We start from the raw sequence: 16,236 nt of genomic DNA on the forward strand, positions 1-16,236 counted from the left end.
TTAAAAATAAGAAAATATAACTTTTAGGAATGAAAAATTAGTTGAGATGAATTCAGTGGAATAAATTCCACATGTAGAGAAATGCCTCTTTTCAAAGAGAGTCCACATATAAAAAACTGCAATAACAACTAGTAAATCAAGAAGCAGTTAATTCAGAAGTTCTTGAATTTCTTAGGGTTGGATGAGTTTAGATATCTTACTTGCAAATTTTTATCCCAAATTTGATGAAACCCCAGTGGGTCTGATTTTCTTTTCTTCCTTTCTTCTTTCTCCAAGAGCATCCCCCTCTACCCCCGCATTATTCCTTGTGCTAAGCGAACGGCTCTGCTGTTTTATTTTCTGCATTTCCTGTTCTTGGGGTATGATTTTTACTCATGACAGATTAGGAGAAGCAGTGTCCTCAGTGAGAAGTAACAGATTAATTAAAGGTCAACAAAACAAGCCAGTAAAATGGCATGTGTTTTTATTGCAACAATCCACTCTCATTCCCAGTTTTGTACATCATCTGCCTCCAAGTAGCACAAAGCAGTGGGTAAAATGTCTTGCTTACATTTTAATGATGCCTGAGAATTTTAGTATGACAGTGTTTCCGACTCTGTAAAACACATTTCATTTCAAATTAGTGACTCTAACCACTTTCTCATGCCTATTTGGACTTTAAAGGTAGACTTTAACAATAAAAATAACAATAAGTGAATCCACAGATTTATTGGCCTGTTTGTAACCTGAAGTGTAATAAGTAGATCTTTGTGTGGTTCCTCTTGGGCAGTGTGTGCCACTGAAGCAGGGCAGGTGGAGGGGAGTCATCCATCACCAGGTGATGCAGATAGCTGTGGAGCCCCACACACCAGCTCCTCCCCATCCCCAAAGTCCCAGGAAAGTTGCCGCAGAGTCACTCCACTGCTGCAACCCCGTGTGCCATGTCTCTGTGTTTGTCTCGAGCTTGTGCAGATGTCTGTCCTGCGTTGTCACCTGAGGCAGAGTTCTTGTTTCCACTAAACCCCTTCCTTTATCCCACCAATCAGCTCAGGGGCCCCCCTGTTTTACCTGAGCAGAATGTATCGATAGAAGAGCTACAGGGTCAGCTCGCGCAGGCGGCCAGACTGCATCAAGAGGACACAGAGACATTTACAAACAAGATCCGTAAGGTAAATATTAACGCGGATTTCAGCATGACCGCTTCTTGGTCTGCAGAGCCCCTCAGGAGATACACCATGATGCATTTTAAAAGAATGCTGCCTGTCCTGTACAGACCCACAGGCATATAGAAAGGTTACCCAATTGAGCTACCCCCTCTCAGATGTGCCAAAAAGACAACTATCCACCATTTTGTTCTGGAAGACACATTTCAGCACTTTGGTTTCCCCTCTGTAAGCATTGTGAGGATGCCTGAATCCACAAATAGTACCAAATCCCAAATATATTACTTTTTCCTATACAGTACATATATACCTATCATGAAGTTTAACTTATAAGTTATGCACTGAACAGGATTAACAATAATATGTGATAAAAATAGAATCATTATAACACTATACTATAATAAATGTTACTTAAAATTTAAGAATTGGCTATTTCTGGGGTTTTCTAGGTAATATTTTTGGAGTGGGACTGTGGGTAACTGAAACTTCAGCAAACAAAACTACGGATAAGGGACAATGGTTGTATTTTACATGAAGGTACCAGGAAAGTTTTCCGCATATCTGATCTAAACTTTACTATAGCAGTACCAACCAGGCAACTGACATAAAACAAGGACCTTAAATGCAAGCAGACAGGGGAGTGTGTCTATCACCTTGCTCAATGTTAAGAGAATCTTCTGATAGGAATATCAACTCATCCTAAACTGTCGTCTTCAAAAATACTGCCACTATAATTGAGCTGTGGCCTGATTAACTTCTAGTTATTTTAGAATAACCTATTACAGGCTAATTATTCTTTATCCACTAAATCCTTTCCCAGAGCTCTTAGTAGAAGGGATTCACAGGTAACAGGCACTCTGGCTCTAGGCCTCCCGAGGATAGTCCAGTCCCTGACACCCTGCATCTAATTAAGCTATAAACAGATATGTAAATTCAGAATTGCTATCACTGCTCTTTTCCCCTTGCATTTGCTGTCGAAAGATAGCTGTCGTTTAAAATGAAACAAAGCAGTTGATATTGAATAGTGGACCTTGATATTCTATCATGCAATATACTATGCAAAGTAAGGTTCCTGGTATATCCAAGAATTTATTTTGGCAAGGAATATGTGCTGTATGTATATGCCTCCAGGGTGATTCAGGTCAAGAGGATCTAAATGGGTCACAAACTGATTAAAGGATTGCCTGCTACACTTTGCAGCTTAGGGAGGTTAGAGTTGAACAGCAGGGAATGAATATTCTCTGCTATCCTCTCCCGCAAGAGGCATACCCCTTTTCAAATGTTTTGCTTATAAATCAAGTTTCACTATCATTACCAAAGGAAAACAATTCCATATTGTACAAACGACCAATTCCTAACTAATTAAAAAGATTTTTTTTTTAAAGCATTGTACCAAAAATAGGTTGAAAAGGGAGTTTATCCCTGGAGATGCTGATAGTGCAATGGTAGAGTCTCAGGTGTGTCTAGTACTTGGATTAATGAGAAAGGAGTATTTTGAAGCAGAGACTTAAGAAATGAAGAGATATTGTCTTCGGGTTTGTTCAAAAGTTAAAGGAAGTTGTCCCCTAACATGGTCGTAGGGCAGAAGGTCAGATCTGAGATTTGAGAAGCACTTGGAGGCATGGAACAGAAGGAGTCAGAAAGGGCAGTATGTATGTGTGTGTGTCGGGGGGTGTCAGAGTGAGCCAGGACAGGGCGCTGCAGATAGAGGGGCATGAGAATGGCCCCTTGAGATGTAGCACCCCTCAAAATGTTATCTTGAGATCTTTCTATAGCATCTCAGGGAAAGAGCTGTGTTGGCTTCATGTGACCCCTGAGGAAGCTGGATTTTTCCCTCAGTGAGGCAGGTGGCTGAGACAACAGCAAGTGAGGGATTTTGGTGTGCCAGGCTGCCCGCACTTTATCTGAGCTTATATCCACAGGGTGATAGCCAGCGGTGGAACTTGCAGACTACTGAGGTACTGGATAAAATTGCCACTTTCAGCCTGAAGTACAGTAGATAACCACTGTCACCACAGTAGCCACAGAGACAATTGCATAGATCCTCAGACATTCCCACAGCCACTTCTGTCTCCCCCTGGCCTTTATTTAGCACATTAGCCGTATTGGTGTCATCTTTAGCATATTGGTGTCACCTTTAGGCAGCCATAGTCCTAGCCTCAGGTTCCTCAGAAATAATGTAGTTGTTTAGGATAAAAGAAATCACTCCCTTTTTGGCACAAGACAGAATGTTAAATTAAGAGAGGACAGCTGATAATGACCAGGCTGCCATTCTAATCTTTGTTTGGGAGGTAGGGTGGGTCTATGGAATAGAAACCTTTAATCTCATATATCACTTTAGCTAATATAAATATTATTCTTGTGCCCTTATCTACAAAATACAATTTTACTTACACCCTCTTGCGTAGTCACTATTGACACGTAATAATCATTTGTCTCTTGGAAGAGTGCCACCACACATGGTGGCGGGCACCTGTAGTCCCAGCTTCTTGGGTGGCTGAGGCAGGAGGAGTGCTTGAGCCCAAGAGTCCAGCCTGGGTGGTGCAGAGAGAAACTCTCTCAAACTGAAGAAAGATAACAAAACAGGAACTTAGAGCTCAGGTGGAAGATTCTTCTTTTTCAGCAATGCTTTTATTTCCCTAAGAAAATCTACTATGCATATCTAATAGGTAGGTTCAGCCTTCAGTGTGGAAGTAGGTACTTACTTTCTTGTTTGCTGACCACTGTATGCAGCTAAAAAAAAATTCCTTCTGGCTTTAACTGCTGTGCTCTCTGGCTCTTGGTGGGCCTTCTCTTGGCTATGTATTCTCTTTCTATGAGGGGTTTTGGGAAACTAGGGGTCTCAGGAAATAAAAGAAAAGACTTTCCATTTTATTTCTTCTTTATAATTGCAGTGCAGCCTTATGTGCCAAACTCAGGCACAGTGGGATCTACTTAAATGGCATTTGAATCAGCTGCAAGCCATTCATCAAAGAAACATTTTTTTTCTTAAGGGGTTTAGAGACATCTAGGAACACCATGAGAGACTGGCAGGGAGAAAATGGTTCTAATACCTTTCTTTGAAATAGCACCTGCTTCTGAATCTTAAAGCTCATGAGATTTTATACATCATATGCACCTCAAGTTGTTCATCACTCTAAACTTATGGGGGTCCTATGTTTCTCATCTCCTTTGTAAGATGGTCTAAATTGAATGGCACTTTGCAGTTGGTTGGGTTTAGGTGGCAAATTGGAATGAGCCATGTGTCAGTCTTTCCCTTTGATTTCATTCAAGATGGAGGAGGAGCACCTCTATGCCTTGAGGTGGAAGGAGCTGGAAATGCACAGCCTGGCTTTGCAGAACACCCTCCATGAGCGAAACTGGAGTGATGAGAAGAACCTGCTGCAGCAGGAGCTCCGGTCCTTGAAGCAGAACATCTTCCTCTTCTATGTCAAACTCAGGTGGTTGCTGAAACACTGGCGGCAAGGGGAGCAGATGGAGGAGGGAGGAGAGGATTTTACTGAGGTAAGGCCATCCATAGAGTTCATTTTATTTGCATCTGTTTTGTTCTTGACCCTAGACACTGCTGTCCCTTACCCTACACAGAAATCCATGTCCTGTTATTTTAAATTATTTTGTCAATTTCAGTCCAAGCCATGGAAATGCAATGGCTTATCCTGTTATATATGAAACCAAGAATTCCATGCTGTACTTGGAACTAGTTTTGTGAGTATCCTGGTCTATAACTCCTTTCTGCAATGAAGTTTTGAGGTCATCTCCTTTGTTCTTGGTTTATTAATTCATTGAAGTTATCACCATGAGGTCCTTTGCCATCTCATTCACCTTTGGTGGTTTATATAATCTGGTTCTAGAATATCTGCTCTCCTTTCTGTTATACTTTGCGTTTCCAGATGCTAGAGCCTGTGACAGCCATAAGGGTCTCTTCTAAGTCTCACATGGGTCACTTTGTCACCTCTGAAATTCATATATATTCTTCCCTTTATGTCTTAATTCCTGAATTCAAAACAGCAATGGAACAGAGTTATTTGCTTTCTGATTGATTTTTTTTGTTGTTGTTGCTGAAATCAGAGTGACCTCTAGCTCCACAGGCTCTGTCCTGGCTTTGCTTTTTGGTAAGCATAGGCCTGGAACTGCTGACCTGTGCATTCTGTCCATCCACACCCAGACTACTTACCTGCTTCAAGGCATTGTAAATAGCTGGTTTCCTTTGAACCTACAAAGACCTTTTGTCTGCTTCCCACTCTAGTGAACAGGATATGTAATTTAAAGTTGTTCTGTGAATGGTGGGTGATTCTCTTTCCTCAGGGTAAAAAAGTTTTTAAAAATTAATTCACCCAGCTTCCAAGTGTTCATGACAGGGAAAACCTTTGCTAGGAAAGGCTAGAAATAAGGTTTCCTGTTGGTCAATACTACAGAATTCCCCTAATTCATAAAATTATAGCTAGAAGCAATACTAATTTATAAGAAGTAAAATGTCTCATTAACCTTTTCTAATAAATGGGTCACCCACACTATGCCATTTAAATGGAAGAAGGGTCAATGAGAGAAATAGCCAAAATGAGCATCTTAGGGGAAAAAGGCAAAGAAGGAAAGAACTTGGTAATCCATTAAGCGGATAGTTAGCCTCAAACAATAGTTTCAGTAGTCCCAACCACTTCAGGAGGCTGAGGCAGAAGGATCCCTTGAAACCAGCAATTCAGGGCCAGGCTGGGCAATACAGTGAGACCCCATTAAAAAAGAATCAGTCGGGCTGGGGTTGTAGCTCAGTGGTATAGTGCTTGCCTTGAATATGTGAGGCACTGGGTTTGATCCTCAGTACCACATAAAAATAAAATAAAGGTATTGTGTTCATCTACAACTAAAAAATAAATTAGCCAGGTGCAGTGGCTCACATCTGTAATCCCCGTGGCTCAGGAGGCTGAGGCAGGAGGATCTCAAGTTCAAAGCCAGCCTCAGCAACTTAGCAATGCCCTAAGCAACTTAGTGAGACACTATCTCAAAATTAAAAAAAAATAAATAAAAACAGGCTGACGATGTGGCTCAGTGTTAAAGCACCTCTGGGTTCATTCCCTGATTACATACACACACACACAAAATCAGACTGTATTGCAAAAGGATGAGGGCAAAGCTATGATCATCATATGCTACTCATTTCAGGGTGAGCATCCAGAGACCCTCTCCGAGCTTGGTGAGCTTGGAGTCAAGGGGAATCACCAAGTGGATGGACCAGACCAAGATGATGGTGACCAAGGCTCTGGCTTTCCAGTGGGGGAGTGTTCCCCACATGTCCCCGTGCAGCTTGGTGATCATGGATCACGGCTACAGGCTGTGGATGGGGGACCACTCCACAGGCAGGTGGGTGTCTAGATCAAACCCATCCTTCTGTCTACCCCTGGGAAAGGAGACTCCCCAAGCCACATTTGTGCCATCTTATTACAAGTTCCCAAGTCTGATGTTCCTGGTAGCAGGAAAGTCCTCTGACTGTGGCCACCTGCTGCTGTTTGGGATGCTGGATTTTTGCTATAAATCATATTGTTCAGCCTTTTAATCTTAGTATCAGCCCATTAATTCATCTGTCTTACCCATATAAATAAGGATAGTAGTCAGATCAGATCAATAGAATCCAGCAAATATATCATGGGAGGAAAAAATTTATAGAATCATCTTGGACTTTTAAAATTGACCATTCTTGCAAGGAAGTGAGAACACTGAATACAATGCTTCTATCACAGCCAAAGAAAGAACTTCCAGGGCTTTTTGACTGTCATTAGCTAAACAGCAATTGCCAACATCACTGAATTGACAACATAATTTGTAAGGAAAAAAGAACAATGTTTTTTAATTTAAATTCTCAACTTATATAAAGTCTTTCAAGTTCTCTTTGGCCACTCGAAACATAATGTTCCAAATAAAAATATTTGATGAATCCTTGAAAAAAATGAAAGCATATACCAAAAGAGGTGGTATCACGGTGTTATTCAGTAATTATAAGTGTTTCTGAGCCCCACAGAAATAGACCCTGTTTTATAAACCAAAAGATACTACTGATAACATATGTTTGGTTTTTTTTTTTTTTTTTCATTTTTCTATCAAATGGCAGCTGTAGTAGATTTGGAAGATTGAGGTCTTGGGAGGAATTGAGAGACCCTGTAGTAAAGCTATCTCACTCTTGGACTTTGAGTCCCTTCTGACCCAACTTTTCTTCTTAGAGGGCTTGGACAGCCAAGCCAGAACTCCTGTGCTGCCCCCCTCCCCCAGCCCCGCAGGGTGTCTGTGTCCTGGGGTGAGGACACAGCCTACTTGACGCTGGGCATTGGGTGCGGCCTCAGCCTCAGGCATTTCTGAGCACTCCCTCAATGCTGGGTTCTGCAGCTGCTGCTCCTCTCACTCAAGCCTCCTCCGCCCAGAGCCACTGTGGGTCAAGTGAGAGGAGGTTATCATCAGGACTTTGGCCCAGATCCAGATGAGGAAAGCTGTGATGTACTGAGCGCAGATAGGGAGAATTTGGGGTTTTCTCCCCAACTGCTCTCTCTCCATATATAAATCATATTTCATAACAAAACAGCTGTTTCCCTTGTATACCTATTCACCTTTCATTCTCCCTGAATAATGTGACTCAAGAAATGGAACAGACTTTCAAGGGAACCTTTACCCATCACACAGGAGGTGCATCATTATGAGGGTGTCTGTGGGGAGGTTTTAGATCATGGAAGAAATTTTCCAGCAATGATCTAGTTAGAAACTAAAATCTTACTTTGCAAATAAGGCTTTCAAATCTAGTAATTTTATTATTTTTAAAAGATGTCAATCAGTCTGCAAAAATATCTGTGATTAACTCAGATGGTATTCCTTGATGGCCAGTTATACATAACCTGCTGCATCTACCACACATGCATCCAAATGCTTTGGAAAAGGAAAAAAAAATGTAACACATCTGGTTTTGTAAACAACAGTCACGGAAAATGTTACCCTTGGGGTGGAAAATAATGTAAAGTCACTCAGTTGGAACCGCCCACTCAGTATATTTTAATGTTGTTTCCCTTTGCCTCCTGTTCTTTCCAACACTAATTTTTCGTGATTGCCCTTAAAAGTGAGGCAGACATATGAGTTTCCATTACATATAGCATGCAGTAGAAGCACCCAGATGGGCTGACTGTGTAGCATACAGATAGTCAAAATCAGGTTTGTTTTTCACTGGATTCATCTGTCCACAGTAGTGAAAGCAAAGCTCTGTGTGCACAATGCCATATGTCCAAGGACAGAAGATTAATGAGCTCTACTGTAAGCGACAGCTGTTTACTGAGAGTGAACATTCTTGATTAGAAGATTTGCCTCTCTGTTAGTGGCGTGGGTATTAGCCAGGAAGCCTGGGTGCAAGAGCCAGCCCACGTGTCTTACAGACCTGCTGTGCAGAGCTGGGGCCTCTTCAGAAGCATGAGAACCTCATAAAGCATTAAACAGCTTGGGAAACAGGGCCAAATTGCTTTCTCAAGGATAAATGAGCAAGTAACAAAATTTCTTAGGCCTTGTTTTTTGATTTGTGTCATATCACACATTCTCATTATTGAATGTAGTAGATGGCAACATTTATCATGTCCAGAGAGATAAAAAATAAAATTACATGTACCAGTGTACCTTGGGAACAATTCAGGGAAGATCATCAGGTTGGCAAACATTTGGCTGTGTTCCCTGCTTCCCAGTCTTCAGTTACATGATCTTGTGGCAGCGACCTGGTTATTCTTGAGCACAAAAAGCACTTTGAGTTTGCCTCTCTACCTGAAAGAACAGAAGCCAAGAATGCACAAGAGCCATGTGGATGGTTCTCACTGTGCTCCAACACACTTGCTGCTTTTTTGTTGGGCATTTAAGGTCAACATTCCTAAGGCTGTTTATGCATTTTTTACTTCTTAGTAATTCCTGAAGTTAGGGTTTTTAACTCAGGTGATTTGTGGTGCTGGAATTGTGACCCTATGGTTCTGACAACTAGTCTTCCTGGCATTAGGTTAATTAGAAGATAATTTACTTTTTCATTCAAGAATGTGACATTCATAATGAGCTGATGTTGTGGCTCAGTGGTAGAGCACTTGCCTAGCATGTACGAGGCACTGGGTTCAATTCTCAGTACTACATATAAATAAATAAATAAAATAAAGGTTCATTGACAACTAAAAAAATTTTTTTAAAAAGGAATGTGACATAGTATTCTTAATTAAAACAAATAAGTGTAAAATGAAGAACCTAACATAAAATTCATAGCCTGGGCTAAAGGAATGATGTTTCATGTCTGTCTCTAAGGGTTCATCTGCTTCTGGTCACTGAAGCATCTCACCCAGTCCAGCCTCAGGGCTGAGTAGAATCTGAATACCTGAGTAGAATCTTGTCCCTAACCTAGGGCTTGGCTGCAGTGTTGGTACCTGGAGGGGCTGCCCTGAAAGTCAGCCCTGTCCTCCAGCCACAGAGCCTTTGGTTTCCTGGTCCTGGACCTTGCCCAGCTCTAGTACTAGCAGTAGGACTTTGTGGCTGTCTTCATCCCCTCTTTATGTGCTACAGAAGATTTAAAAAACAACTTCATTAAAGATCTCTTCTGTCAAATGAGGCCTGTATGTCAGAACTGTGAATTTCCCTAATTTTTTTTTTTTTTTTAAATAAGAAAGCTCTTCTCTCGAGTCTAGATAGCATTTGCATTTCCATTTTGCATGGTATACCATTGTTACTTCTTTGGACTCCTCAGCTTTACAGCCTCACCTAGGAGACATGCCAGGGAACCAGACCAGAGCTCATAATTGTGAAACACATGATTTAAATTTTTTTCTTCTTCCATATTTTTTATTGGTGCATTATAGATGTACATAATAAAATACTTGATTTTGCTATGAATTTATTAATATTTCTATGACTCTGCAAATTGCACAAGCATAGATAAAAATTCATATATACCTGAGGGTACTCTCTTTGCCCTTCATCCTGCCTTCCAGAGTTAACCACAGCTGGCTGTTTACAATATACTTTCCAAAGTGGTAAAGCTTTAAGCCTTGCTAAGAATTGATTTCTTCCCAAAGGGCCACCTGATTTTCATCAGACCTTCCCTGATTTCTTAGGCCTGTGAGCTGACGACTCAATGTTTATGAAGTATTTAACATGTACTACACTAATTCTTTCACGTACCATATTTGTTCTTGGTGAAAATTATGAAGAACGCAGGCACAGAGCCCTCCTGAATGGTACCCTGGGCACATTCTTGCCCAGAGGGTAAAGGACTTTTGTACATAAATGAAACTATCATTCCTGAAAACTTCCATCACAAATTATATTTTCAGGGTCAGTCTTAAATGGCCCATTCTCTTTTATCTGTAGAGGGAATATTGGTTTTAGAAAAGAATCTTAAAATTAGTCTGAATGTAACAGTGAAGGTAAGAAGGACAAATGGCTTATTTATAAAAATGTTGCTGGATGTGTGAATGTTTCTGGCTAATCTCAAGGTAAAAGTCTTGGGTAAAGGTCTTGTCTCAGCTTCCTGCTCATGAGGAGTTGTCTTTACTGAATGCTGCATGAAGTCCCCCTCTTTTGTGTATCAAGTAGAACTATGCATGCATGGTTGGGGGTCAGGGCAGCTACTGTAGCATTGCAGAATTCCCCTGCCTGTGTGGGATAACATAAGTAAGTAGGAGGCTGAGGCCATCAACTCTATTTTGTGATTGGCTTTTTGTGGGTCAACCATGGCAGCAGGTCAATATGTCTATTTTAACTTTAGATTAAACCTGTCTCCAAAGTTAATGGATCTGAGGCAAGCCAAGTAGAGCTAATGGTGGTATGATTCCATCTGATGCACATCTTAGAAAACTATGAGTCTGAAAAATAGCTGGCATTGTATCACAAATATATGGGTATATTACCTTATCTAATACTCCCCTTTTACTTTCTATGAATAATTTTTACTGTAGACTTGCATAGCAGTCTGATTGTTTGAAAGCCAGTTTTGAACCTGTTATAATGTGTGACACATTATAGTGCAGCAAAGCTCCTGATCTCAATTTTAGGATTATTTTAAGCCTTACCCAAGAGAGATGAGCCACGAAGGGCAGAAATGCCTTTAGAGAAGGAAATGGTGAAGCCTTTGCTAGAAAACCAATCAGCTGATCTGTGAAGAGATTGGAAAGTTGTGTTTTTGAGTTGAACCTTACCTGTACTTCACAAATGTACAAGCCAAAAGGTTGCACAGCTGGGCCTCTGGCACGGAAGGTTCTGAAAGCTCCATATCCAAGATGATTTTCAGTATTAAAAAAAATCTAAGTGGGCCTGAGTCTTAATTTGATTCCTGACTTGATTTTGGTCATCATTTTACCCATTGCCTGGCCCAGCAAGGGGCACCACCAGGGAAAAAAATGAATAAAGTGACCTTTCAACATTTTTTCAGGATAGCTTACTATTATTTCCCTTGATATAGGAAATGAAATTAGTTTCATAGAGATTAGATGGCTTTTCTAAGGCAAAGTTAAAAGAAAAACCTTGGCAAGGTATAATGTCAGAATTTGAATATTCCAGGGTTGGTTTGTCTGACCTTAGTGGTGACGGGCCTAAATTGTGGTCCAGGCTCTTATCTCCTTAACAGAGACCTTGGTAATCCCTGATCACTAGAAATAGTTTTTCTTTTGCAAAACAGGGAGCATGACAGTTTGCACCCCGTATTGAGGAAAATTGTAAATAAGGTCCTATAGGTAAATAACTGAGCAAAATTCCTGGCACGTAAGAAATAATATCAGTGATTGTTATAACTGTGTGTATATATATATATTTTAGAAAAATCATGCTCAACCATGGCTCATTATGGTCTCTAGAACTATTGAGCAAAATTCTTGGCACATAGGAAATAATATCAGTGATCGTTATATATATATATATATATATATATATATATATATCTTTTAGAAAAATCATGCTCACCCATGGCTCATTATGGTCTCTAGAACTATTGACCCAAACATCGATTCTGACTGTTGTGCATTCACAGCAGAAGTTGCCCTGGATTCCTGCCATGTCACACACTGCTCCTGGGTGATTATGATAACAAATACCAATAGCGTGGGGTGCTCTGGGTTCTTATTCTATTTGGCATCTTTCCCCAAAGCAATTTTGGAGCTCATTCTATGTTGATTAATATTGTCCTGGGATCTTAGGATATTTTGTTGGTTACTCTGACCTAAATATGCATAAATTTCATTGAATTTGATATCTACTAATACCAAAAATGTATTCAATAAAATTTATGACCTAAATGTGCATAAATTTTATTGAATCTGATATTTACTAATACCCAAAAGTACTTGCTTTGCATCCAGAGAAACCAAAATTTTAATTTGCCAAAGGACTATAAAGTTCTGATTCTAATGTTATTAGCAGTCACATGATATAGGGGCTAAGAATAGCACATATTGAACCATATATGGATTGGGATTCATAGAACGTTATTGATTATATGTAAGAATGTATTATGTGGTTCTCTACTTTCTCTTTGGTGAAAATTAGATGACAGCCCCAAAGACTGGGTCAAATTTATTTTCATTATTTTATGCTTTAAATTCTTTTGATGCAAAAAGTGTGATTTTTATGATGGAAATATTAAGAAAATATCATAAAATGCACTTTTTTTCATCAAATTCTCTGTGAAGATGTACATTTCTAAGAAGAGTGTCACAACACTTCTTCATCAATTGCATTTATATAATTTTGGGGTTTTTTATAAAAACTTTTATATTTTTAGATATTCTTGGTGTGGAATTTTGTAAAAAATGTTCTGCATTTAGGTTTCACACAGTTCATGAGCCTCTATCTTCTGGAGTGTAGTGGTAACTTATTTATACTCAGATGGTTGGAAGGATTGTAGGATCCTTAGAAGGTTCTCTGTCTGATGAAGTTTTCAAATGATAACTTATTTGTGCTCGTACTGCCTTTTGTTCTGAGTAAAAATTGTTGTTCAAGATGAGAAAAACTCAAGAGCAATGAATACTAACAAATAGGCTTTTCTCCTCCATCACAGGTCTCCTATCTGATGTCATAACTTCTTAAATTACAAGGACAACTACAGAGTTTTCAGTTAATTTGCTTATATTAAGTAATTTTCTAGTCTACCTGTATTTAAATCTAAACATATCCCAGGTATCATAAATTCTTCTCATATTTGTATAGCCTTTGTGTGTGTTGAGGGGATCAGCTAGATGATTTTAGAAGGATGACTAAGAAGACTTGTGAGCATGCAGGATCTGAGCGGGACCCCATGCCCTTACTAATTGGGGCAGCGAGGCTCACTGAGGATGGGGTTCTGCCTGACAGTGTGTGCTCTGTCTTGTTGAAATTGAGCTTGTCTGCATGTAACCGGACTTAGAGAGTTTTTATTCCTCCTGCTTCATAAGTGAGCCAAACAAGAATGTCCTGGGAGCCCAGGATGCACTCTGGTGCTTTCTGCTTGAGACAAGAGGCCCACGTGGTCTGTATTAACAAGGAATCATAATTGACTCAGTGTATTTAATTCATTTGGATAAACCTTTCTGATATAATGCCTATGCTTGCACAAACTAAGATAGAAATCATGGTTTTGAAATTTACCTTCAAAGGGCTGGACAGGTCTTAGGAAATATGTCTTTTATGTGAGATAAACAGGTCGATAATAAAAACCCATTCTCCATTGACCAGACATGTCTGCATGCTTAACCTGAGCCAAGGATTGTGCAGAACACTGGAGATGTGGGGGTGGGTCAGGGCTGCCTCTCCCTCAGATGCGTACAGAAGTGGTAATGGTGGTGGGACAGGAACAAGATGAGCAAGTAGAGGTGGTTGTCATTCATGAGATTAGTGAGACCAGTCCAGAGTACTGAGGCAGAAAGGGAGGGCTAGTAATTCAGTCTCAGGGGACCACAACAAAGCCTGCAGAAAGCAGGGTAAGCATTTTACTATTGGTTCTAATTGTGATCCACCCAAAGTACCCTCCCAACCTCATGCCATGCTTGTTGCTTATAAAACAGTTTGGTGACCGCAGTCCAAGTATGGCCACCCTATAAATATAGGAGTAACTAGGCCTTCATGATTTCTCTTCTAGTCTGACAGCCGTCACTAGAGTGAAAGCACGTATGGAGGAGAGTGTGGATCTTGTGTGGATCTTGAATGGATGGATCTTCTCATGTCCGCAATCCCTTGGCAGAGCAGCAGGCACAACTCAGTTCTAGATGTCTGAAGACTCATAGGGTGTCCTGGCAACCCTGGCTTTAGAGCCACCTGTGATTTTCTGCCATTTCCTCATTTCTGCCCCTTGGGGCCCTGGGTACCTCTCTGCTTCAGGTGCCCACAGCATTGGCCTAAGTTTCAGCCCCTGAATGCAGCAGGGTACAGGCGAAGCCTTCCCTCAGCCTCTTCTGATCCAGCAGTCCCCAGGAGACCAATGGCCAGCAGTGAGATCCTTTACTCTCACCTAAGTGTAGACCACCCACCCACCCTGCACTCTGCCAGCAGCACCTGGGAAGCAGCCCCAGGGCCCATTGGCTGCGAGAGCCTCTCTTTTTCTAACATAATGGATGCTCTTCACTGAGACAACTGAGCCTGACCTGCTGTTCCCACAGGTGGTGGAAAACCAGCAGCTGTTCAGCGCCCTCAAGGCCTTGCTAGAGGACTTTCGCTCAGAGCTGCGGGAAGATGAGCATGCCCGGCTGCGGCTGCAGCAGCAGTATGCCAGCGACAAGGCCGCCTGGGACATGGAGTGGGCCATGCTCAAGTGCCGCTTGGAACAGGTACCCATCCCACTTGGGTCTCCCTGCTCCTGACCACCATGTTTCCACTGTCCTGTTAAGGATGGGTGGGGAAGAAGCACAGATAGCCCTAATCCAGGAGAAAGGAGAGGAATGGCTGCTTGTGGCCTCCTTAAGTTTAGTGCCCAACCTTTCCCAGGCCCCTCATGTTTCTTAATATCCCCATCCTCAAGCATGAAACACAGCCTCCACTAAGGAGCATTTATCATAGCTTTATTCATCCATTCTGCACTCAGCAAGGTTGTAGGGCTCACCATAGGAGGATGACCAGCTTGAAGTTGTCATCATGCTGAGCTGACATAAATCTAGACAGGAGAAAGCAGGAGCAGACTGTGGTTTAATGATCTCTGAGAAAGGTGAACAAATGCTAATCCTTTAGATTTTCCAAAATATTGGAAAGAGCTTTTAGACCTTCCATTGCATGCCCTTGGAAGCCCCATCAGTTCCTATCTCCTTTTTACACCAAAGGAAATCGAGGCCCAGAAGAAACAACTTGCTTCAGATCTCAGAGCTATATAGTACTGCAGGAGCCCAAGTGTCCTGCATCCTCTGAGATTTCATACCCCAGCCTATAGAGTTAAGATCAAACAACAAGAGACAGCCTTTCTTAAGTGTTTCTTCCCTGGAAATCCTTTAAAGTTAGATGTTTCCTAGAGTGTGCTGCTCATAGTCTCATTCAGCTCCTTGAATATGAGGAGGGAAGGAAGAATTGTGTATCTGCTATCATCTATTTCCTAGGCTCTGTTTGGAGGCAAATCATAAAGTCATTAAAATTTTATAGGAATTGGCTCAGTCATGAAAGAAAAAAAAAAAAAGGAGACATCTTTTGATCAGTCTTGATAAAAGACAAAGAGTCTTTCATGTCCCCAACTCTCTTGGTTCCTACATGTTCACCTGCACTGCCACCTGGCCCCAGGTACCCACAGTTCACCTACATTGTCACCTGACCCCAGCAACAGTGGGGTTGGGCTAACAGTCCTGTGTGGAGCCAGGGACACAATATTCCAGGTCAGACCCATCAGGTGTTAGAGCCATGAGCTGGTGTGGCTACTGTCCACTGCTGGTAGGGGATGCTCACTGGATGCTCTATTTATCTTAGTACACAGCATGCAGAGTCAGCCGAGGAGGAGAAATGAGTAAGCATGCTCTCTGATTAGCTGCCTTTAAACCTATTTAAAGATATGTGCTCGGGGTAAAGGGTGCTAAATATTTTCAGAGATACAAGTGTAGCTAAAGAAGGGAGATATAATCTTTGATGCAAGCCAGTTTCAAAACATTTCATCTTTGTTTTAGAGCAACCT

At 41.2% G+C, this 16,236-nt stretch overlaps 1 protein-coding gene across 9 annotated transcripts in view; it reads left to right on the top strand.

Moving 5' to 3' along the window:
• The window catches only part of Mtcl1 (microtubule crosslinking factor 1), a 125,777-nt gene that overhangs the window by 85,607 nt on the left and 23,934 nt on the right, over positions 1-16,236 (top strand). For 5 of the 9 annotated variants that reach the window (XM_048806564.1, XM_048806562.1, XM_048806563.1 and 2 more), the window contains 4 exons: positions 1,026-1,148; positions 4,416-4,646; positions 6,300-6,497; positions 14,750-14,917. In XM_048806564.1, the coding sequence (XP_048662521.1) occupies positions 1,026-1,148; positions 4,416-4,646; positions 6,300-6,497; positions 14,750-14,917 (720 nt within the window). The remainder of the gene's footprint in view (positions 1-1,025; positions 1,149-4,415; positions 4,647-6,299; positions 6,498-14,749; positions 14,918-16,236) is intronic. The other 4 variants (XM_015482547.2, XM_048806565.1, XM_048806569.1 and 1 more) reach the window with 2 other exon arrangements.

This window comes from Marmota marmota, unplaced genomic scaffold (genome assembly GCF_001458135.2).
Source record: "Marmota marmota marmota unplaced genomic scaffold, marMar, whole genome shotgun sequence".
In the NCBI taxonomy this organism is placed as follows: domain Eukaryota; kingdom Metazoa; phylum Chordata; class Mammalia; order Rodentia; family Sciuridae; genus Marmota; species Marmota marmota.